Consider the following 24,968-nt stretch of genomic DNA (forward strand, 5'->3'; position numbering starts at 1 on the left):
GGGAAACAGTTATAAACATGGTAGATATTAATTCAACTATCAATAAGCACTTTATTTTTTAAAAAAAAATATTTTTTTTATTTATTCATGAGAGATACAGAGAGGTAGACACATAGAGGAAGAAGAAGGCTCCCGGTTGTGAACCTGATGTGGGATTCGATCCCAGGACCTCAGGACCATGACCTGAGCCAGGTGCCCCCAATAAGTACTTTAAATGTGAATTATGGGAGGAGAGAGGGGAGTGGTGCCTGGGTGGCTCAGTCGGTTAAGTGTCTGCCTTTGGCTCAGGTCATGATCCCAGAGTCCTGGAATTGAGCCCCACATCAGACTCTCTGCTCAGCACGGAGCCTGCTTCTCCCTCTCCTGCTGCACCCCCTACTTGTGCTCTCTCTTTTTCTCTGTCAAATAAATAAATAAAATCTTAAAAAAAATAAATGTGAAATACCAAAATATACCAATTAGAGACAAACTCTTAGAGTGGGTTAAAAAGAACAAGACTCAACTCTATATTATCTACAAGAAATGCACTTTAGGGGGATCCCTGGGTGCCTCAGTGGTTTAGCGCCTGCCTTCGGCCCAGGTGTGATCCTGGAGTCCCAGGGTCGAGTCCCACATGGGGGCACCTTGCATGGAGCCTGCTTCTCCCTCTGCCTGTGGCTCTGCCTCTCTCTCTCTCTCTCTCTCTCTCTCTCTGTGTCTATCATGAATAAATAAAATCTTTAAAAAACTTAAAAAAATGCACTTTAAATATAAAGACATTGAGAGGTCCACAGTTAAGGATAAGGAAAGATATGCTATGCTAGCACTAATTAAAAGAAAAAAAAGAATAGCAATATTAATATCAGACTTCAGAGTAAGAAATTTTTTAGAGATAAAGAGGGGGCATTACATAATGATAAAAGAGACAATTCTCCAAGCAAATACAATAATCTTTAATGTGGGTTGTTCTTAACAATTGGGCATCAAAATATGTGAGGTAAAGGATATTTAATGGTAAGAAAACAAACAACCCAGTTTAAAAAATTGGCAAAATATCTGAACAAATGCCTTGCCAAAGAAGATACACATAGGGCAAGTAGCACAGGAAAAGATACACATCGTATCTCATTAGGGAATTGCAAATTAGGACATTAATGAGTTATCCCCATAGCCCTATTAGAATGGCTGCAATTAAAAAAACAAACAAACCTGACAATACAAAATTCTGGTCAGTCTGTGGAGCAATAAGAAGTCTCATTTGTTGCTGCTAGGAATGCAAAATGTATGATCAGTTATGGAGGAACCCCCACCCCCTTGCCAAATTTCATACATTGAAGCCCTAATATGACTCTATTTGGGAGTAGGGTCTTTAAGGAACTAATTAAGGTTAAATGGAGTCGGAAGAGTGGGGCCCTAAACTGATAGGGCTGGTGTCCATATAAGAAGAGGAGGAGACACCCGAGAGCTCTTTCTCCTTCTCTATGTGAGCAAAGAGGAAGGGCCAAGGGATAACACAGCAAGAGGGCAGCTGTCTGCAAGCCAGGAGGAAAGCTCTACCAGAAATCAAATTTGTCAGCGTCTTGATTTTAGACTTACAGCCTCCAGAACTGTGAGAAAATAAATTTGGTTGTTTAAGGACTCAGTCTGTGGTATTTTGTCATGGCAGCCCGATCTGACGAATGCAGTCACTTTGCAAAAATAGCTTGGCAATTTCTGAAAAGTTAAACATAGTTTTACCATATGATCCTGAAAGCCTATGTGTTTATTGAGTTGAAAACCTATAGCTTACACAGAAACTTGCACATAAATGTTTATTGCATAATTGCCCTAAACTGAAAGCAACCCAGATGTCATTCTACATATGAATGGACAAAAAAGCAAAACAAAACTGTGTGCGTGTATATATATATATGTACACACACACACACACACAATGGAATTCATTGATAATGTGATGAAAGAAATAAGGTATCAAGGCACAAAAGACATGGAGGATTCTTTTTAAAATTTATTTATTATTATTATTTTTAAAGATTTTATTTATTCATGAGGGACACAGAGAGAGGCAGAGCCACAGGCAGAGGGAGAAGCAGGCTCCATATAGGGAGCCCAAAGCAGGACTCAATCCTGGGACCACGGGATCACGCCCTGGGCCGAAAGCAGGCTCTAAACTGCTGAGCCACCCAGGCATCCCTAATTTATTGACTTTTTTTTTTTATTAGTTTCAGAGGTAGAATTTAGTGATTCATCAGTTGTATATAACACCCAGTGCTCATTACATCACATACCCTCCTTAATGCCCATCACCCAATTATCCTTTTGCCCAACTCCCTCTAGCAACCCTCAGTTTGTTTCCTAGAGTTCAGCATCTTTTATGGTTTACCTCCCTCTCAATTTTCATCCTATGTTATCTTTCCTCTCCTTCCTATATGTCTGTCTGATTTGTTTCTTAAATTCCACATATGTGTGAAATCGTAATAGTATTTGTCTTTCTCTGACTTATTTTGCTTAGCGTAATATTGTCTGGTTCCATCCACATCATTGCAAATGGCAAGATTTCATTCTTTTTGATGGATGAGTAATATATATCATATATGTATATATATATATAATAACTTTCATCTTTTTTTGAAGATTTTATTTATTTATTCCTGGGAGACACAGAGAGAGAGGCAGAGACACAGGCAGAGGGAGAAGCAGGCTCCATGCTGGGAGCCTGATGTGGGACTCGATCCCAGGACTCTAGGATCACACCCTGGGCCAAAGGAAGGCGCTAAACCACTGAGCCACCCAGGGATCCCCTACTTTCATCTTCTTTATCCATTCATCTGTCAGTGGACATCTGGGCCCTTTCCATATTTTGGCTATTGTGGACATTGCTGCTATAAACATTGGGGTGCATGTGCCCCTTTGAATCGGTATGTTTGTATCCTTTGGATAAATACCTAGTAGTGCAATTGCTGGGGTAGCTCTATTTTTGACTTTTTGAGGAAACTCCATCCTGTTTTCTAGAGTAGTTGCACCAATTTGCATTCCCACCAACAGTGTAAGAGAGTCCCGCTTTCTCCACATCCTCACCAACATAAGTTGTTTCCTGTGTTGTTTTTTTACCCATTCTGACTGGTGTGAGGTGGTATCTCATTGTGGTTTTGATTTGTATTTCCCTGATGCCAAGTGATGTTGAGCATTTTTTCATGTGTCTGTTGGCCATTTGTATGTTGAAGAAATGTCTGTTCGTGCCTTCTTCCTATTTCTTGAGTGGTTTTTTTGTTTTTTGGATGTTTAGTTATGAAATCAGTACACCAAAAAAAAAAAAAAAAAAGAAATCAGTACACCTACCTATAATTTCTGAAACCCCTCTGCAAGATCTATTTTTAAGAATAAAAATTTTTAAAGGAGACAAGTAGTATGAAGGTGTGCTTTCACGTGACTATATTAATGATTACCTCTGAAACTACTTGCTGGACTAGAGAATGGTTGTATTGTACACTTTTACAAATATCCAAATGATGCTATAAAGGGCCACCCCTGACTTGCCTTTCCACAAAATGTTTATAAGAGTTTTGTGATGATGATGATAATGATAATAACAGCCATTATGTATGTCAGGAGCAGTAACTGTGCTAAACCCTGTGTAAAGCACTTTTTATATTACTTCCAGTGAGACGTATATTGCTATTTCTCCAGTTTTATTCACTGGGTTTGAATTAAAGTATCCTTTCTTCTCAAACTGGAGTCAGTATAGTATACCCTGGGGGGGCTTGCGGAAGCCCAGATCACTGGACTTCACCCCTAGGGTTTCTGATTCACTAAATTTGGTTGGGGCCAGAGAACTTGCATTTTTTCACAAATTCTCAGGTGATCCTAAAGTTCCACAGAATAAATGCTTAGATTATGATGATGATGATGATGATGACTGTCTCATACGGTTCTTGCCCTGTAGTTATTAGCTTTTCACATACATACACAACAGATAAGTTTATTAACTGTAAAGTATGATGATTATTTACTCTTCACTAAGTGGAATTGGATCATCATAAAGGTCTTCATCCTCATTGTCTTCATGTTGAATGGATGAGGAGAGGAGGAGGAAAAGGAGGGGAAGGTCTTGCTGTTCCAGGGGTGGAAAGGTAGAAGAGGTGGAAAAGGTGGAAAGGGAGGCAGGAGAGGCAGGTACACTTGATGTAACTTTGTAGAAATACATCACAATTTTTGTCTTTTTTGCTTTTTCCTTTCTCTAAAAATGCTTCTGTACCTTACCAATCCTTCTTCTCATTTGCTTTATTTTCAGTGCTCATATCATAGAAGAGTCCTTGTCATAAAGGAAGTCAAAAGCAGTCTTGAATAATGCTTCTGCCCAATTATCTCATGTCAATTTGTTTTCTGGCACTGCTTCTTTTACATCTTTTTTCTTCATCCTCTGGCACTGATTTGGAAGCACTCATCTCCATGAAGTCATCTGTTCATTCCTCTGGCTCTTGAATTTCTCCAAGATTCATATCTTGAAACCCTTCACCTCTCCACACCTTTTTTTTTTTTTTTTTGCCATATCTACAATCTTTTTCATTATTTCCTTGATTGACTCTGTCATAAATCCCATAAGACCGTGCACATCTGGACACAGTTTCTCCCTCCCACAGCAGGAATATATTGTTTTGGGATGAATGGCTTTCAAGGCCTTTTCTGTAACAACGATAGCATCTCCAATTGTGTAATCCTTCCAGATTTTTTTTAAATTTTATTTATTTATTCATAGACTCAGAGAGAGGGGCAGAGACACAGGCAGAGGGAGAGGGACAAGCAGGCTCCATGCAGGGAGCCCGATGTGGGACTCGATCCCAGGTCTCCAGGATCACACCCCAGGCTACAGGCAGCGCCAAACCGCTGTGCCACGGGGGCTGCCCCAGATTTTCTTGATGTTCTGTCTATTGTGGTTCTCTTCCATAATGTTAACAATCTTTTTCATAAAGTACCATGTGCAGGGCAGCCCAGGTGGCTCAGCGGTTTAGCGCCGCCTTCAGCCCAGGGCCTGATCCTGGAGACCCGGGATAGAGTCCCACGTTGGGCTCCCTGCACGGAGCCTGCTTCTTCTGCCTGTGTCTCTGCCTCTCTCTATCTCCCAATCTCCCTCTCTCTCTCATGAATAAATAAATAAAATCTTTAACAACAACAACAACAACAACAACAACAACAACAACAACAACAACAACAACAACAACAAAACAACAACAACAAGAAGAAGCCATACATCTGGGCTTGGAACCTCACCTCCAGGGATGCGCGCTGCCGAGATGAGGTCCGGAACTACATTACCCAGAAGGCAGTGCCTGTGACGTCGACGGCGGGCGCTCAGCCAATGACAGCGAGCGGAGAGGGGCGTTCCTGCCGCGCCGTGGGCGGGACCTCTGGCGTCTTCCCCCTGGACGCGGGTCGGTTGCCGCGGGTCCGCGTCGGGGCGCCGAGCCGAGGCCGCTGCCCGGAGGGGTCGTCCTGACCGAGCAAAGGACAGACACGGAGGAGCCCAGGCCCCGCCTCCGCGCTTCTGTGTGCGCCGCGACGCCGCCTGTGCCGGGGAGCCTCGGCGCTCGCGGGGGAGTCCGCACAGCGGGCACCGAGGGCCCCGCTCCGGCTGCGGGCTGGGCGGAGGGGTCGGCCGGGCGCCGCTCCCCGCAGTCCCGCTCGGCCCGTGGGCCTCATGGCGGCGCCGGTGAGTGGAGGGTCGCGCGGGCCCACGCGCGCTGGGGTCGCCGTCCTGTCGGTCTTCGCCGCCCCTCGTTGGTGCCCTTGGACCTGGAGGCCCTGGAGGAACGCGGCGGGGCGCGCGGGTTCTGCGTCCGGGCCCGGGGCTCCAAGGGGAGGCCCCTTCCCTGCCCTGGGTCTCCGTGCCCTCGGGTCTAAAATCGGAGAAGGGAGCCGCGGGGTTTGCTTTTATTTTTTTGTTTTTTGTTTTGTTTGTTTGTTTGTTTGAATTGCTGCTTCTCTGGTGGGAATAGAAGGTCCCTGGGCAGGCGGGGGGAGGCAGGACAGTCGCCAGGTTGAACTCTGCAGATGCCGCCTGCGTTTTACAAGTGAAGCTGGTTTGCAGCTTGCAGCTGTGAATCCGTTTTCCTGTTTAACACATTTTCTTATTCAGGCTCCCCCCACTTTCCAAAGGTTTGGATTTTGCCACCGGCCTCTGGGAGAGACAACATTAGTAAGGCAAAAACAAGAACCCTCTTGGGATTCCTTTTGGTTGGTGGAAACAGGTGATGATGTAAGTTCTTCCTAAAAGTAAAATGGAAGTTAGGGGAACTTTGAGAAAGTGGGGGATACTGTTTTCTCTTAAAGATTTTACTGATTCATTTGAGAGAGGGAGAACACAAGCAGGGGGAGTGGAAGAGGGAGAAGCAGGCTCCCCCACCCTGGCCAGGGAACCGTATGTGGGGCTCCATCCCAGGACCCTGGGATCATGACCTGAGCTGAAGGCAGATGCTTAACGGACTGAGCCCCCCAGGTGCCCCGACACTTTTCACTTTACTGCCATTTTGGCTTAGGAAAGTTTTCATAGGAACACTGTGCTTTCAGATAGTGTGGAAGACTATCAAGAAGTGTACTTGAAGAGTGACTCCCATTACGATTTTCATTAATGATGGTGTACGAGGGGCAGCCCAGGTGGCTCAGTGGTTTAGTGCCGCCTTCAGCCCAGGGCGTGATCTGGGGACCCGGAATCGAGTCCCACGTCGGGCTCCCTGCATGGAGCCTGCTTCTCCCTCTGTCTGTGTCTCTGCCTCTCTGCGTTTCTCATGAGAACATAAATAAATCTTAAAAAAAAAAAAGATAGTGTACAGGAATGCTGTGTTTCTTGGGTTGTAAACACACAATAGGCCTTAAGTTACTCTCCAGCATGACAGCGTGTTTACTCTTATCCTAGCCCTGACCATCTTCAGGACCTACCTTAGTTACTAATCTTTCTTCACCTGGCCTGCCTCATTTCAGTGTCCTAGTTGCTCCAGCTAAAGCCCCCTCGTGTTTGCAGTCAATTCATTCTCTTTTGTTGTTTTTCAGACCCCTTCGCTCCATATGACTTAATCTTGCTCATTTCTTTAATTTCTTGTCGGAGATCTTTCCATATCCCCAGAATGTGAGCTCCTGTTCTCTGCTCCATCTCCAGGCCCAGAACAGTGCTGGGCCTATACCTGTGCCCAATAAGTGATTGATGAATGAAAGATATTTCCCTCTGGGACTTTGTCATACTTAGATTAAATCTGACACACACACCACCCGCCTGCCCACGATGGCTGGACCCGAGGGACCTGGGTTTAAATTTTGCCCCTTCTCATTAGATGTACACCTCTGGCCCACTTGGTTTTGAGCCTCAGTTTGCTGCTTGTGAGCTAGAGGTGATGGCACTTCCCTCATGGGCTGGGCTGTGAACAATGAAGGAAATTTGTGAACATGTATTGAGCACTGAGTGTGCTGGGCGCGTGGAGGGGCTTTAAGAATATTTTAATTCCCTGGCAGCCTGGGTAGCTCAGCGGTGTAGCGCCGCCTTCAGCCCAGGCCGTGATCCTGCAGACCTGGGATCGAGTCCCACATCGGGCTCCCTGCATGGAGCCTGCTTCTCCTGCTTCTCCCTCTGCCTGTCTCTCTCTCTCTCTCTCTGTGTGTGTATGTCTCATAAATAAAATCCTTTAAAAAAAATATTGTAATTCCTACACCAGCCTGGTGAAGCGTTCAACTGTTATTGATGTGGAAGTTGAGACGGAGAAGTTAACATGTGTTTCAGGAGCGTGATTCTTGAGGCTGGATTTAAACTCCACGAGTCTAGCTCCAGACCTACAGACTTTAATGCAGCATCTGAAACCCCAGATGCAGGCAAGCAGTGCATGTAGGTCACAATGTCTGGATCTGTTATTATTTGAATTATTTTTCCCTACTCTTAAGACTAACATCCCAGAGCGCTTACTATCTGCTCCTTACCACCCGTATAAGATTATCATGGTTTCCTGTCTTTCTCCAGTGGCTTCCTACACGAGAGGATTTCTCTCCCGCATCCTTATTCTGTCAGAGGCACCATCTTCTTCCCTCCTGAGCCCAGCACAGAGCTAGGTTCTCAGGAGATACTCAGGGGTTCAGGCCTCAAGACTTTCTGGACTTCCCTTCGGGGCCAAGCAATAGGCCCTCATTTCATCTAATAGATGCACAGCCACTCATCATCTCTGTTTGATGTTCCAGGCATTGGTATCATTTAAAGATGTGGCTGTGACCTTCACTGGGGAGGAATGGAGACATCTGGACCTGGCCCAGAGGACCTTATACCGGGAGGTGATGCTGGAGACTTGTGGGCTCCTGGTCTCACTGGGTAAGGACTCCACACTCTCCTGAGTGGTACCCACAGGCTTTCATTCCACCTTCTCTCTCTATAAGCATGGCCGATTGAGAAGGCCTCTGGGACCCACCTTCCTGTCTCTCTACAGCCTCAGCATATTCTGGACTAAGCTTTTCATTGATATCCCTGTGTCTGCAACAGGGATTGTTGTATAAGAAATACATTCTTAATAAAAGCTGGCCTCAATCTGATGTCCTTATTCCAGATTCCTATAATAGGTAAGGTGATTGGCTCAGCTTGGTTGGATCAAATGTCCTCATAGCCCAGTTGGCAGGACCTGTGAATTCTCCCAAGAAGTGGGTGACAGACAGACAGATATTTGACATCAGTGCTACTGGAGTCTAAGCAGCAGTCTTGGCTAAATGGCTTCTTTGGCCCCTGATGCCTGCACAATTGTCCCTTATTTCCCAAGGCCTATGCTTTCCTTCTCTGCTGCTAAGGGATATAATTTTAGAGGGTGTACAGACACATCATCAAATGGCGTTGATGGGCACCTAAGAACGCTCTTCCTTATTCCCTCCTTTCTTGCCTTCCGATTGTTGCTGCAAGAGTCTGGGCTTGATGTTGGGTCTGTTAGCTAATTTCCCCTTCAGAAAACACAGCCTTGAGGAGGCAGCATGAGCTTCCTGGGACTAATACAGTTCTTTTGATTTTATTGTATTTTTATAGTAACCTTCCACCTAGCCCAAGTGACCTAATATCTGTGAAGTGTTTAAAATACAACTGGGAACATAAGCAAATGTGACACATGTGCTTATGATATGTACTAAATCAGTAAATCCCATATATTCATATATTCAATATTCATATATTCCCACTGAAATTTTAAATGGCCAGTTTACCCAGAAATCGGTCTGAATATTAATTGAATGGAGGCCCACGGTCACTCTTTTCCCAGACATCCAAATGGTTACCATGACAGGGCTCTCCCAGGTCAGTCATCAGTACAGTAAGTGGTGTTAGTTTGTGACCGATGTGATAGGTTGTTGAAAGGAGATGCACAGGAAATAGCATTCCAGGTGGAGGAGAAGCCAAGTCCCATAACAGAGATGAAGGAAGGTCTGATTGGACTTTGACACTGCCCCAGCACTGAGCTCAGTGCCAGGTTTCTAGCAAACATCAGTGGACATTTGCTACATGACAACTGGATGCATTCTGGCCTGCAATACAGGATTTTCCAGTTGGAGTTCCTGTGGGTCCCGGTGCCTTAGTCGCTGGATTCTCTTCGGAGTCTTCCTGTCCTCAAACCTTTTCATTTTGCAAAATGCTTTTGGGTGCAGGTGGCAGAAAACCTCCTACTGATTTCACACCTGAAAAATATAATGACTTCACCTGATGAGAAGCCCTGAGATGATGCTGGCTCCTGGCCTGGTAGATGCCAACCTGGTTGTGTTTGTTTGCTTTCTCCCCTTGGTCTAGGTCATCAGGCCATTGTCCTCTAAGTAGCCATAGGATGCTACAGCAGCAAGTAGGGCAGCAGGTCCCCACCTTCAGCTCTGTCTTCCCAACTTGGGTTAAAGGCTTTCTCTTCAGAATGGGTAGCAGGTTTAGGTCATGGCCAACCTCAGACAACTGAGTACCAGTAAATCGACCGAGCAGTCAACTTTGTCCAATGTGTTTAGCCATCGTTGGGCACCAGAATCACCTGGGGAGCTTTTACAAACTTGCTGTGTTTTGTCCTTATGCCCAGAGGTTTGACTTAATTCGTTCTGTATTCAGAACCAGACATCTCTAGGTAGTCCTGATCCACGGAGAGGTTGAATCCGTCTGGCTTAATTAGGGAACAGCCTTCTGGAAGGTGTGAAGTTTCCTTTCTGGAGCTTCATGGTGGCATGTGAAAGGTGTGTACTCCTGTATACTTGAGACTTTACCTTTTATCCTTACCTGTGTACCCATGCCCCATTTGTTTCTCCATGCACAGGGCATCCTGTTCCCAAACCAGAGCTGATCTACCTACTGGAGCATGGGCAAGAACTGTGGTCAGTGAACAGAGGCCTCTCCAAAAGCACCCATACAGGTGGGTGGCTCAGAGTCTGGCAGATGGGTGTCACGGCAGAGGGTTTCATGGCAACTGACAGACTACCCAGGGGAACACTGTCTGAAATTCCATTGGCAACTTCACTTATGGCCTTCCTGTGGTCTTGGTTCATGATGTAGTACTCCAGCTTTGTTTGCCCTGTTTTTCTATCCCATCAAACTCTTGCCTTTATTAGGGTTAGGATTCGGTATACTGAGTAAGATCAGGCTCTAAATGCTTGGCCACTCACCAGCTTCATGACCCTGGGGAGGTCGCATGATCTCGCTGTACCTTTGATATACAAGTCAAGCTAAGTTAATTCTCTGCTGTAAAAGATAAACTCCAAAATCTGGGTGGGTCAACAGATAAAGAGGTTTTTTTTTTTCATTCACAACATGGTTAATGTGGATCTGCAGGGGAACTCCATACCACATAGTTATTCTAGGGGTCCAGGTGCATTCTGTTGACAGTATGATGCCCTGGCATCATCCACCTGGCTAAGAGGAATAGGAGGGAAGGGGAATACAGATGGCCCCCAACTTAGAGTGGTTCAAATTAGGATTTTTCCAGTTTGCAATGGTGTGAAAGCTGTGTATATTCAGTAGAAACTGGACTTCGAATTTTGAATTTGTATCTTTTCCTAGGCTAGCGATACTCTCTCCCGGTACTGGGCAGCAGCAGCGAGTTGCAGCTCCCAGTCAGCCATGCAGTCGTGTGGGTAAACAACCAGTACACTTATAGCCGTTTTTCACATTCAGTACAATAGTCCATAAATGCATGAGACATTCAGCACTTTAATATAACATAATCTTTGTATTTGATCATTTTGCCCAACTATAGGCTAATGTAAGTGTACTGAACACATTTAAGGTAGTCCAAGCTAAGCTATGATGTGCGGTGGGTTAGTTGTATTAAATGCATTTAGATGGGTTTATTGGGCTATAACCCCATCATGAGTTGAGGAAGATCTATAATCATATCCACTTGCACACATACATCATTTCCATTCACATCCCATTGACAAGACCTGGGCATTAGGCTACTTGTTACATCAAACTGGGAAATGTGGTTTAGCTTTGTGCTCAAGGAGAAGGAGCCAGGGATATGAACAAGTCCTAGGTCTGCTAAACTAGCCTACATTAGAAAAAGTAATGATAGTTTCTGCATTGTCGGATTATTTGGGAATGTAATTAGATAACAGGAAACTGCTTATAGCACACTGCCTGACCCAGAGTAAATGACAAAATAACAAAAGTTATGTTTGTAATATTCATGCATTGTTAGTCATAATGAATCATGATATCTCAAACTTCCTTTCCCAATTCAGAAGACAGTCCTTTCTGTTTCTGCAGATTACTATCTCTAACTATAACTTTGCATCCCACCCTCTTCCACTTTCATCCAATCATTTATTTATCTACACATCCACGTCTGTCTCACACCTTCTCCCCCCTCTGCAGTTCTATATCTTCACTTGATTTGGCCCACTCCTCCCATCTTCCCATTTTCAATTACTAGTCTTACCATTCAGCAAGTCAAGAAAGCCAGGAACAAAAGGACGATCCCACAACACCTCCATCTTTTTCATACCCTCTCTCCAGCCATTCCTGACTCTTACCGTGTTCTATCTGATGTATGTCCTGACTCTGTCACCTTCACCAGATCTGTCAGTTCCACATTACACCCTAGTCCAAGCTGTACTCGTCTCTTGCCTGCAATGTTGCTAACAGATTTCTGACTGCTGTCCCCATATCTGGTCTGTGTCTCTGGTCCGTTCTTTGTCTTCCATCCTCTTCCCCATCCACTCACCCTTCTTCCAGATATCACCACACCTAGCTACCAATAATTCAGCCCGTGACCTACTTCACGTTGAGAAGAGGCTCACACGTGGCTTTCTTGCCTTTTAACCCATACAGACTCATCCTGTAGCTTCCTTCTCATCCCTGTGGAAGGGTTCTCATGGCAAATTCCACCAGGAGAGTCTAGGTCACACTTTGTCTGCCTTAATTATCTGTCCATCTAATATTACCACAAACGTAGCTTAAAATATCACTCATTTACTGTTTCTCACCTGTGGGTCAGAGGTCTAGGCTCAGTTTGGTGGGATCCACTACAAGCCACCGTCAGAGACACCTTGCGACATGTCCGCTTCCTTCTTCAGATCAAGTGATGGTGGGAGAGACTCCAGCGAGAGGGATGCAACCAACATACAACCTCATCTGTTACATTCCACTGCTTTGCCATATCCTATTCTTTAGAAGCATATCAAGAGCCTGCAGCATTCTGCCAGAGGGCATCATAACAGGGTGTAAGCACCATGAGGTAGGAATTACAAGAAGCTATACATGACTGTGTTGCACCTGGGACCTTGGGTCTTCACTTATTTCCTACCTCTTCTGTATCTTCACTTTCTCTCTACTCAGTATAGAAAAACATAGAAGTTTGTGATGCTTGGGCGAAGCATGAAACAAAAAAAACCACTCTTGGCTCTCCAACACATAATTGTTGACGACTATTTGACCTGAACAACCAAGCTTCTGGGAGCAGTTTTCTCATTCTCTGAAGAGTCAGCTCTTCAGGACTTCTGCGCTTCCCCTTCTATTTTACTATTATCTTTTAATTGCTGTACTAAGATATAACTTATACATAGTGAATATAGTGAATATACAAATCTTAAAGGTTCATCTTTATGAAATATTACATAAATAAACCCAAGTATCCACCACACAGGTCAAGAAATACTTCCAGCACTTCACAGGTTTCTTTTGCTCCTTGTTAATATATTCCCTTTTATAAATGTAGCTGGCATTCAACTCAATCACCATAGATTAATTTTAAAGACTTCTACATGGAGCCTCATGATACATAATACTGTTATAGCTGTCTTTTGATAATCATTATGGCTCTGAGGCTCCCTCGTGTGGTTGCAAAATGAGTTATTTCTTAACCATGCAATGTCTCAGTGAATGAATAGATTATGTGTATCCATTTTCCTGGTATTTGGGAATTTTTCAGAATATTGTGAAGAATGCAGCTATGAATATTTTTTTTATTGGAGTTCAATTTGCCAACATATAGCATAATGCCCAGTGCTCATCCCACCAAGTGCCCCCCTTGGTGCCCATCACCCAGTCACCCCAATCCCCCACCCACCTCTTCTACTACCCCTTGTTCATTTTCCAGAGTTGAATATTCTTTTTTTTTTTTTTTTTCAGAGTTGAATATTCTTGATTATATTTTTTGTTGGATGTAAGCACATTTCTCTTGGGAATATGCAAATAAGTGGACTGGCTGGATCATGGTGTCGGTACATGATTAACTTCAGTAGAAACCACGAAAGAGGTTTTTGTATTGTTTTAAGATTTTATTTATTCATGAGAGACACAGAAAGAAAGGCAGAGACATAGACAGAGGGAGAAGCAGGTTCCCTGTAGGGAGCCTGATGCAGGACTTGATCCCAGGACCTCAGGATCATGACCTGAGCCCAAGGGCATATCTTGGTTATTGTAAATAATGCTGCAATAAACACAGTGGTGCCTGTAACCTATGTATGTGATTTTATAATGGCATTATAACTGACATTCTGAAAACGGACTTTAAAAATTACTTCATTGTACTCATGTGTACACATGCTTTTTTTTTGAACTTTACAAAAAGTATATTATAGTTTATATTGTCTTATGTTATTTGTGTTTTTCATTCAACAGTATATTATTAAGATTGCATGTAGTATACTTCATTTTTTTCTTCTATAGTCATTTTCATGATTTTCAGTGTGCTCATGTATTTTCATGTTTCCAGTTTTTAATACCCACAGAGTGCTGTTGTGAAAATTCATATACAGATGTCCTCATGCAAATGTGTAGGAATTTCTCTTAATAGGGTTCCTAGAGCTAGAATTTTTTGATTATTGTAAGTGAGCAAAAGGAGAACTTCACTAGGTACTGCCCTGCTGTTTTCTCAAATGGTATCTTACCTGTTTATACTTCACCTGCATTATACTAACAATTCTGTGGATCTGTGTCCTTTCCAATACTTGATATTGTCATGTTCTTAAGTTTTTTCAGTTGGGTGAATATAATTTGATATCTCACTGTGGTCTTTTTGCCTTTCCCATATACCCAAGAAAGCTGAGCACCTCTTCCTTTGTTGATTGGCTGATGTATATCTTCTGTGAAATGTTAGCTCATACACATATGCTTAGTTTTCATTTTGGATGTGGAACGTTGAAGTTCCCAACTGTAATTGTGGTTTTGTCTGTTTTTCCTTTGAACTCAGTTTTGGCTCTGATATTTGTTGCATATAGATTTAGGTTTGTTAGGTTTTCCTGGTGGATTGCTCTTTTCATCATTCTGTAATGTCACTCTTTTTCTCACTCTTTACTTTGCTCTGTAGTCTATAGTATCTGACACTAACTTACCCTTATTTGCCTTTTTAAAAGTTATAGTTTAGTCAAATTGACTAGTCTTTTCTTTTATAGATAATGCTTTTATATCTTGTTTATGAAATCTTTCACTTTCAAAAAGATAGTCATTTTTATGATTTACTAAATGTTGTTAATGTTGAGCTTCTGACAGCTAGGTCTTAATTAGTCTGGAGTTCATTTTTGTGTGGGCTGAGGTTAGGAATGCAATTTCATTTTCCCCCATATGGGAAATCACTTCTCTGGATCCATTTATTGAATAGCCCCTCCTTTTCTCATTGGGCCTCTCTGCTACTTCTGTCATATTCCAAAATTCCTACATTTCTGAGCTTTTTTTTTTTTAAGATTTTATTTATTCATGAGAGACACAGAGAGAGAGAGAGGCAGAGACATAGTCAGAGGGAGAAGCAGGCTCCTTGTGGGGAGCCTGATGCAGGACTCAATTCCAGGACCCCGGGATCACGACCTGAGCCAAAGGTGGGCACTCAACCACTGAGCCAACCCAGGCACCCCCATTTCCGAGCTCTTAATTCTGTTTTTCCCTTTGACAGTTTGATAGTTTATCTCAAATCTATTTCTACATTGTACTGCCTTGATGTGTATAATCATAATCCAAATTCTTCAAAAGGCAAGATTCTCTTCTTTATTCTTCTGAGAAGGTAGCCTGGTCTGTTTGTTCTTTTATATAAATTCCACAATTACATTGTCCATATTCTTGAAAAACTCTGTTGGGATTTTATTTGCATAGATGAATTTAAGAACAACTGTATATTACCAACCTTCCTTTTCATATAGATCTTCATCAATGTGGTAAGTTTATAATTCTCTTCATCTAGATGATACCCATTTGGTGTCTGTTCACCTCAGTCTTTACTTAGGTGGGGTCTTCACTCAGACGAACTAGACTCAGTACCACCCAGTAGTTTCTCACTCCTCTTCACTTTGCCTGGCATCCAGCATCTCTCAAGACACTGCACAATGTACTTGCTGTCATCTGCAGTTTCTTTCTTTTAATTCCTCTGTCAGGGAATCCCTACTCTCCTTTAGAGAGAAGCTCCCATAGCACCTTTTCCAGGTAGCCTGCACTGACCTCTTTCTGTCTCCCATGTGGCCAAGTTAGGTGCACCTTCCCCGTGCTGTCATACCATGAGATGTTAGAGCACAGACTTTACTCACTGTGTAGTCATTACTCTTCCCACCCACCCTCCTCCATTCTGGAGAGTGAGGACTCCTCCCCATTGCAGATTCTCTGTGCCCTGCCCCAGCTTTTCTTCCTGGGTTACCTTTTAAAGATGTCAAGAGTCCAAGGATTAGTGAAGAAAGAAATTGTAAATGTGGGCTTAAGATGTATATAAATGCCATAAGCATTAGAGGGATCATTTTCATCTTCATTCTACCACTCAAATAGTAATTGTTCTGTGTTACCACTAATAGACACCTTTCTGTATTGGATTTCCTTCAGGTGAAAAAGCAAAACCTGAGACCACAGAGCTTACTGCTTCTCAGCTGGCCTTCACTGAGGAAGCCCCTTTTGAGGAACAAGTGACACAGGGAGTCGCAAGGGATTCCAGGTTGGGGCAAGCAAGGGATCAGGAAAAGCTATCAGAAATGCAGGAAGGGAGCTTGAGGACAGGAACAGACCCCCACAAGGAGACATGCACTAGGAAATTGACCCGTAAACATGATGATTTGGAGACAGATGATCGTTTGTGTTTAACGGTTTTACAGGAGCAAGTCACTGCACAAGGTGATCTACAAGAACATGAACAAGGACTAGGAAAAGACCCTGTGATAGATGCAAGGAATAACTTGTATAAATGCAGAGAATGTGGGAAAAGATTTAGCAAGAATTGGGCCCTCGTTCGTCATCAACAGATTCATGCTGGAGTCAAGCCTTATAAATGCAGTGAATGTGGGAAAGCCTGTCGTTATATGGCAGACTTCATTCGACATATGAGGTTGCATACTGGGGAAAAACCATACAAGTGTATTGAGTGTGAGAAGGCCTTCAAACGCAGGTCTCACCTCACAGAGCACCAGCGCATTCACACTGGAGATAAGCCCTATGAGTGCAAAGAATGTGGTAAAACTTTTACCCACCGCTCCTCTTTTAACCAGCATAATATGACTCACACTAGGGAAAAGCCTTTTTTATGCAAAGAATGTGGGAAAGCTTTTTACTACAGCTCTTCCTTTGCTCAACACATGAGGATTCACACGGGAAAGAAACTCTATGAGTGCAGCGAATGTGGGAAGGCCTTTACTCACCGTTCCACTTTTATCCAGCATAATATGACCCACACAGGAGAGAAACCCTTTCTGTGCAAAGAATGTGGAAAAGCTTTTTGCCTCAGCTCATCCTTCACTCAGCACATGAGGATTCACACTGGAGAGAAACCCTATGAGTGCAATGACTGTGGAAAGGCCTTCACTCATCGTTCCACTTTTATCCGGCACAAGAGGACTCATACTGGAGAGAAACCCTTTGAGTGCAAGGAATGTGGGAAAGCCTTTTGTGACAGCTCTTCCTTAATTCAGCACCTGAGAATTCACACTGGTGAGAGGCCCTATAAGTGCAGTGAATGTGGAAAAGCCTTTACACACCATTCTGTTTTTATCCGACATATTAGGACCCACAGTGGAGAAAAACCTTTGGAGTGTAAACAATGTGCAAAAGCCTTCTACTACAGCTCTTCCTTTACTCGACACATGAGGATTCACACTGGCGAGAAGCCCTATGTATGCAGAGAATGTGGAAAGGCCTTTACCCAGCCTGCAAATTTTGTTCGTCATAATAGGATCCACACTGGAGAAAAACCATATGAATGCAAAGACTGTAAGAAGGCTTTTTGTGACAACTTTGCCTTAACTCAACACATGAGAACTCACACTGGGGAGAAACCCTTTGAATGTGGTGAATGTGGAAAAACCTTTAGCCACAGTTCATCCTTCACTCACCATCGAAAAATTCACACCAGAGTTTAAAGGCCTCTTCAGGTTGTTTACTTCAGTCAATTTTAGTGACCTCATACTGGTGAAATATCTTTTCTTTTGAATATAACTATTCAGGAAAATCTTTCAGCCAGAGAAATATCTTGCTTGTTACTGATAATTCATACTGAAGGGAAACCTAATTGTCACCCCTGTGAGAGCTTTTTGTGGCAGGGCATCTCAAGGGTCAAATTAGAAATTGACCCAGCCTAGACCCTTACACTACCCCTGAGAATCATCCACAAGTGAGACCCAGTGGTTGTATCTTTGGGAAAAGTGTCAGCAAGAATTCTATGTTTATACTATAAAACCATCTCAAGAGTATTTTAAAAGTGCAATGAGTGGTAGAGGAGGGGATGTAGAAGAGAAAGGAAAAAGAAAAGCATATATGGCTTCTTTCCAGTTTCCCTGCCAAGGTTGTGATAATTTGTCATTACGGCTGTAGTGGGGGGTGTTGGGCGTATGGAGGATAAAAAGACCACACCCGCATCGTGTTTTTTATATATCCATTATCAGGAGAGTTGGAACACTGAAGGCAGCTGTGCTGCCAACATTTTTGAGAATATTCCTTATTCTAAAACATTGTCATTTTTAAGTTTTAGGAGCATAAACGTTCGTGAGAGGTTTAAAAGCCTGAGTCATGAAATACTTAGACACACACAGACATGTATATTTAGTCAATTCTTGTTACTCATTGTAGTCCTATTCTATAAATTCATCACAAACAGTGAATTCATGAATACTGAACCACTGCTCCTAGAGGAAATGCAAATTTAGGTTCACATTTTCATCAACCAATTAATGCATTATCTGTCATAGAATTTTTTTTTCTGTTTATAGGCATCTGAATTTAATATATGTTTCATATAAATTATATGCAGGATTATAAAAACACTTCAATTACATCATTTTGTGTAGTGTATTGTTATTACACTACTACTTTAACTTAGTCATACAAACAGTTACCACAGTTTAGTACCCACAGTAAACACAGTAAACCGTAGAGTAATATGAACACCTACACTATGCTATACTGTACAGTCATGCAAAGAAAGTCCAGGAAAAAAAGGTTAAAATTAATCAAAAATTAACATTTAATAAAACTAGTTTTGATAGCACTATGGGCTGGGTGGCGGGGGTAGTGCACTCTGGATAAACCTCTTGACCGTGGCTTGCCCTGAGAAAACCAATGTTGTAGCTGATGGTACTCATGCAGAAGAGGAAGATGATGAGTCCGGAAGACCAACATCTAGCAGTTCTACCTCAGGAGTTTGACTCTTGCCACTTGTTGGTGACACTGGCAGTGTTCTTTCCTGAAGTGGCTTGAAAAATTGCATGAGGCTGCATTCAATGATAGGGTCACATTGTTTCACGTCATGGAAAATTCTTCCAAGGCAGACTTTCATTCTGATATTACGACTGCTGTGAGAGGGCTTATTCACGGAGTGGTAGACTGGTTTTTCAGCACCATCCTCATCACCGACTTTGGTGCCTTGTTTTGCCATCTCTTGTAGGTCTTTGTGGGCTCTACTACCCCTTCTGCCAAAACTTCCACACCTTCCCTCGTGTCACTGAAGCTTTTCCCACTATTTGCCACGTGATATGCATTATATGTTTGACACTCTCCTTTATATTTCTTGTAATACTTTCAAAACCTTTGAAATTTTATTTTTTTAAAGATTTTATTCATGACAGAGAGAGAGAAAGAAGCAGAGACGCAGGCAGAGGGAGAAGCAGGCTCCATGCAGGGAGTCCGACGTGGGACTTGGTCCCGGGTCTCCAGGACCATGCCCTGGGCCAAAGGCAGGCACTAAACTGCTGAGCCACCGGGGCTGCCCAAAACCTTTGAAATTTTAAGTTTTACAGGCCGTCTGGCCATTTTCCCAGACGTTACTGATAGTAGTCTGCTTGATACGATCCCAGGCTGTGCACCACAATCACTGACAGTTCATGTAGTGATGGACTTCCAATAGTCCTCATGATGGTGTCCTTGTAGGTGTGTGCTTTACTGTAAAGTTCCCTCATGCTGTGCACCATGAAAGCTTTATTACATCCTGATGGAGAGGTTAAATGACAGACTTGCTGTGTAGGGGTATGGAAAGTACATCTAGGTTGGTTGGGGTGGGCATTTGCAAGCTCTTCGTGGCAATGGACCGGGGCATTATTCAAAATCAATACAACTTGGAGGCAAGGTTTTCGCCCTGGAGATAGTCCACTTCTTGGATGAGCAGTTGTGGAAGCAATCCTGGAATGTTTCTGACATCTCATATGTTACATGTCAAACTCCTGAACCAGTTTCCTTTTAAGTTCTTGTGAATTTGGAGTTCTGTACACCTCGAGGGGTTTGTACTTAAAGTCTGTTGCTGTTGGTATTGACACACAATAGCAAGATTGCATGGTATCTGGATAATTTGAAGACTGGGGATTTGGAGGCCTTTTGCATTATATAGATTTTATTTGCCAAGAGCCTAGTAAAGCAAGTCAGTCTCATTGGCATCAAAATCTGCTTTCAACATAACACTGTATGAACATTTAGCAGGTATTTTAAAGATTCCACAGCATCTTGATCTGCAGGACCTGCCTTCTCTGCACACTGTTCATATTCTATTGCCTCTTGAAAATGTGCAAGCCAGCTAACACTAGCTGACCCGGGTTTAACATTTTCCCTATCTCCGTAACATGACTAAATTTTGGCTTTCTGCCTCATAACAATGCCTTCCCAAACTTTTTAAATTGGTCTTCATTTTGCAAATCCACAACTTTACCTGCTTTTCCATCTTTTTTGTAGCTTAACCACAAATTATAAAAGTTACTTTTAACATTTTCTGGAGTGGCTTCATGTACAGACCAGTGAATTTCTTCTTCCTACTTTTGGATGTGCCGTATTGTTGATTCACTCACACTGAACTCTGAGCCAACAGCAGCACAACTCCTGACTGAAGGTAGCCCAGCTAACTTAACATATTTTGTTTATGGTCCATGAAAGCCTTTTGCACTTAAAAACACTGGACAGCCCTGGATGCCTGCATGGCACAATTGGGTGCCCAACACTTGGTTTTGGCTCTGGTCCATGATCTCCGGGCCATGGGATCCCAAGTCCTGTGTTGGGTTCCACACTCAGTGCAGAGTCTGCTTAAGATTCTCTCCCTCTCCCCCCATTCTGCTCGTCTCTCAAATAATCTTTTTCAAAAAAAGAAAGTATATGCAAATTAGAAATAAATGATAAAGCTAATAGCAGAAATTGAAAATAAAAACACACTAAAAATGGGTTTTTAAAAGGTTAATGAAATTGAGAAACCCCTAGAAAAATTGACCAGGAAATTAAAAAAAAAAAATTTCCAGTGTCAGGAATGAAGGGAATCATCAGGAATCATCACTGCAGATTTGATAGAAATTAGCAGGATAAAAAAAAGAACAGGATAACAAGTGACCATAAAGCATTGTATGAGGAAAATTGCACATCCATGTGGTTTTCCTATAAATTGTATCAAAAGTATAAGCTATTTTACTAAGGTTACACAACTTTCTGAAAACAAAGATGGAAACTTTAATTCATTCTCTAAAGAAGCTCTCATTACCCTAGTTAAAACAATGAAATTTAAAGATTAGTATCCCTCAGGAACATGGACATAAACATCTTTTTTTTTTTTTTAAGATTTTATTCATGAGAGACACACAGAGGCAGAGACACAGGCAGAAAGAGAAACAGGCTACCCGTAATAAGCTCAATGATGGGACTTGATCCCAGGACCCCAGGATCACACCCTGAGCCAAAGGCAGATGCTCAACCACTGAGCCACCCAGGTGTCCTGACATAAACCTCTTTAATGACCATTTCAGGAAATAATCCAGCCAAATACAAGGATAATTTTGGGTGGGGTTTGTCCCAAGAATTAATGTTTAACATTTAAAGAATCCAATCAATGTAATTTATATTTACAGAGTAAAGGAGAGAAGCCATATTATTATCTGAAATCTGTAAGTGAAGTAATTGACAAAATTCAGTGCTTCTTGCTCAAAGATTACTTCAAAGTAATCTCCACCAAAATAGAAATTGGAGGGCATTTCCTTGATATGATGAAACATATACAAAAACCTTCAGCTAATAGCATACCAAACACTTCTCTTAAGATCTGGATCCTGGAAAGGATGTTCCTTATCTTCACTGGATTCAATATTTTACAGAGCGTCAGAGCAAATGTAAAGGTAAAGAGAAGTAGTAAAAGGCATATTGATTAAAAGGGATTATGTAAAACTCTTATTTACAGAAAACATGAATATATTTTTAAGAAGTCCTAAGAAATCTACAAGAAATAACCAGAAGCATGGAGTGAATTTAGCATGCTTCCAGGATACAAGGTCAATATATAAAAACCAATTGTATATTTTATATGCTACCAGCAAAGATTTGAAAACTAAAATTTAAAAGATAACATTTACAATAGCATTTTTTATTTTTATTTTTTAAAGATGTTTTATTTATTCATGAAAGACAGAGAGAGAGGCAGAGACACAGGCAGAGGGAGAAGCAGGCTCCATGCAGGGATCCTGACTCGGGACTCGATCCTGGGTCTCCAGGATCATGCCCTGGGCTGAAGGCAGCACTAAACCACTGAGCCACCCAGGCTGCCCAACAATAGCATTTTTTAAATCTCATAAAGTACTAGAATAAATTAGGAGATACTGTGTAAGGCCTGCACACTAAAAAGTACACAGCACGGGTTGGCAAGCTTTCACTATAAAGCACAATAGGAAATAATTCAGGCTTTGCAGAAGTGGTGTCTGTCACACATTCTGGTGTTTTTTTTAAATGTTAACATCTGAGTAGGGGGATAGGGGAACTGCATGACAGGTGTTAAAGAGGGCATATGATGAGATGAGCATTGGGTGTTACACTATTAGTAAATTGAATTTAAATTAAAAATGAAAAAAAAATTAAAAAGTTAACACCATTTCAAGCTAATTGGCATTACAATAACAAGCCATGGGCCAAATTTGACCCACGATCTATGATCTGTCATTTCTGGAACTCTGCTACAAAATAATGAGAAAAAATTTTTAAAGACTTAAAGGAAAAGTACCAACTAATGAACTAGCAAAGTTAATATTGGTGAGTTGTTCCTCTTGGCCGTGACCTTGAAAGCTGGTCTGTGGAATTATTACAAGAGATATTGGTGCCCTTGGGGCAAAAGGCTTATAAGCCAGGATAGATCCAGTGCACAACTGGTATGTGCCTGTTCATGAACCTGAAAGACCTCTCATAGCTGCAGGATTTGCTGCAAGGCTCATACTGAGAAATGTTTGATAGGGATGAGTTACCAACTCACAATCCCTGTAGTACATTTTCTGAGACTGAAGCCTCATGTGGCCAATGGTAGACTTACGAGTTGAGCCAAAAAAAGATCTCAAAGGCAGTGACTGCTCATTAAGGGTATGTAACTGTACTAAGTATCAAAAAATGGTAATACAGATGCATACCACAGTCTGGTGGCTAAATGCCTGAGCCCTGGAATCAGCCTGGGTTAAAATTCTTGCTGCATTACACCTGTGTGACTTGAAAGTTCTAAGGCTTTCACCAAATTTGTGAAAAGCGAAGAGAACCTGTCTGTCGGAAAAGGATGTGCTGTGGTGTAGTATCCATGTCTCCACTGGCATTCGGAAACCTAGTAGTCCAGCTGGTGATGCTCATGACACTTGCCTTTCCAGAGTGACCACAGAAAAGGTGCCCCGGCTCCAGGAACTAGGGAGGATAGAGTGGCCTCTGGAGGAGGTGGTGTTCTGAGTCATGACCTACTGGCAACAGAAGGGGTAGGGGATAGGTTGTGAGAATTAACTGGTGGCTCCTGTGGTCATTACCTGAAAGGAAGAGACTGGGGTAAGTAAATTTACTGCCCTCCCACCTTAGCACATACCTTGCTGCAGCCATCCCCTACTGTCTGACACATGTGAGCGAGACACGGCCAACCCCCAGTCTCCCCACCTTTAGTTTTTTAACCCCAACCTCCCATAAGCCATGCCCAAGGCATTGAGCAGGCTCTGCCCTCTAGTGATCACTGGGGGGAGGGCTAGTGACCCCCAATCACAGGTTGCCTCGTTTCTGCCCTCCATCTAGGCGCTGAGGTGACAGTCATTCAGGGTCTTGGAATTTATCGTCTTTAACGGTCTCACTAAACTGCCAGGCCCAGCTGGTGTCAAACACCTGCAACCAGCAGCAGGAACAGAAGTGCTAGAAAGTCCTGCTGGGATTCGGCCCCTGGGCCTTGCCCTTTGGCCCTTTTTCCTCATGCCCTTTGCTGGTGTAGGCTCAGCTGGGTGTCCCGTGTTCCAGTGCCATGCCACAGCATCAGGCTGGAGAGTGCACGGTTTGCTACGGAGGAGCAGGTAGCTAGGAGAGCTCTCCAAATGTCACACGACACTTCCAAGACCCAATAGCATGAACTCTTCACGGGCAACTTCCTCAGCAAGCTTCTTGCTTGTGCTGTCCCTGGCCCTCAGCACACACGTGTCCCTCTTCTGGCAGAGATTGCCCTGCTGCCTCTGCTGCCCCTCCCCTTGGCCCCTTTCCTAGACAGTTCTGCCCGGATCCACTGCCTTTGCCTCTCCGTGTCCCATCCCCCTAACGGGTAGTATCCGATGAGGCAGCCTCAGCAACCCTCTAAAGGTCTTGAGGGGACTGACTCCCCAAAGAAGCTGCCGTTCTCTGCATGTACCTCAAAGTGTGTGTCCACTCTGGAATGGTAAAGATCCTTCCTAGGGCACACAATGACTCTCCTTCCTTTGTCACCTAATCAGGTAGTCCCCTCTATAAGGCGAGGGCCAGCCAATCACCCTCCAGATCCTTGCTTAAAGGAGACTGAGCTGAAGTCACCAGGAGTGTGAAGGAAGGGGATTGTCAAAAGTGTGCAAAGGGCAGGACTACCCAGAAGGGGGTTCCCATAGCAGTGGGTATATACCATCAGCATCTAGGCTCCTGGTGACAGGTGGAGTTGTCACATTTTGGGGAGCGTTCTGAGCCTCAGAAGGGAAATCTCTATCCGGAGACGATAGCGTAGGTAAGATATCACACACACCTCCCATGAGCTCCTTCCCCAAAGGCCGTGCCTTCAGCAGCTCATACAGCCCTGCTGGAGGCTTCATGCCTCTGCAGGGGTGGTCCAGGTGCAGTGGGGTTCTGGCCCAGCCATATTCTC

At 43.2% G+C, this 24,968-nt stretch overlaps 1 protein-coding gene across 3 annotated transcripts; it reads left to right on the forward strand.

Annotated features, from left to right (window-relative positions):
- Nucleotides 1–5,381: 5,381 nt before the first annotated feature.
- On the forward strand, nucleotides 5,382–20,601 carry ZNF599 (zinc finger protein 599). 3 transcript variants are annotated; one of them, XM_026010252.2, is made up of 5 exons: nucleotides 5,382–5,686; nucleotides 8,194–8,320; nucleotides 10,269–10,364; nucleotides 12,526–12,686; nucleotides 16,516–20,601. In XM_026010252.2, exons 1-5 carry the CDS (start codon nucleotides 5,675–5,677, stop codon nucleotides 17,770–17,772), a joined length of 1,653 nt encoding a protein of 550 aa, XP_025866037.2. In that variant the 5' UTR covers nucleotides 5,382–5,674; the 3' UTR covers nucleotides 17,773–20,601. The 3 variants fall into 3 exon arrangements, with proteins under 3 accessions (XP_025866037.2, XP_025866036.1, XP_072606790.1); XM_026010251.2 differs by lacking the exon at nucleotides 12,526–12,686 and having other exon boundaries at nucleotides 16,250–20,601; XM_072750689.1 differs by lacking the exons at nucleotides 5,382–5,686; nucleotides 8,194–8,320 and adding an exon at nucleotides 10,086–10,188.
- The last annotated feature ends 4,367 nt before the right edge of the window (nucleotides 20,602–24,968 follow it).

Source organism: Vulpes vulpes, chromosome 1, assembly GCF_048418805.1.
Source record: "Vulpes vulpes isolate BD-2025 chromosome 1, VulVul3, whole genome shotgun sequence".
In the NCBI taxonomy this organism is placed as follows: domain Eukaryota; kingdom Metazoa; phylum Chordata; class Mammalia; order Carnivora; family Canidae; genus Vulpes; species Vulpes vulpes.

Coding starts and splice junctions, on each gene's coding strand:
- ZNF599 (XM_026010251.2), top strand. Junction 8,321..10,268: donor TGGGCTCCTGGTCTCACTGG/GTAAGGACTCCA, acceptor CTCCATGCACAG/GGCATCCTGTTCCCAAACCA. Junction 10,365..16,249: donor CTCCAAAAGCACCCATACAG/GTGGGTGGCTCA, acceptor GATTTCCTTCAG/GTGAAAAAGCAAAACCTGAG.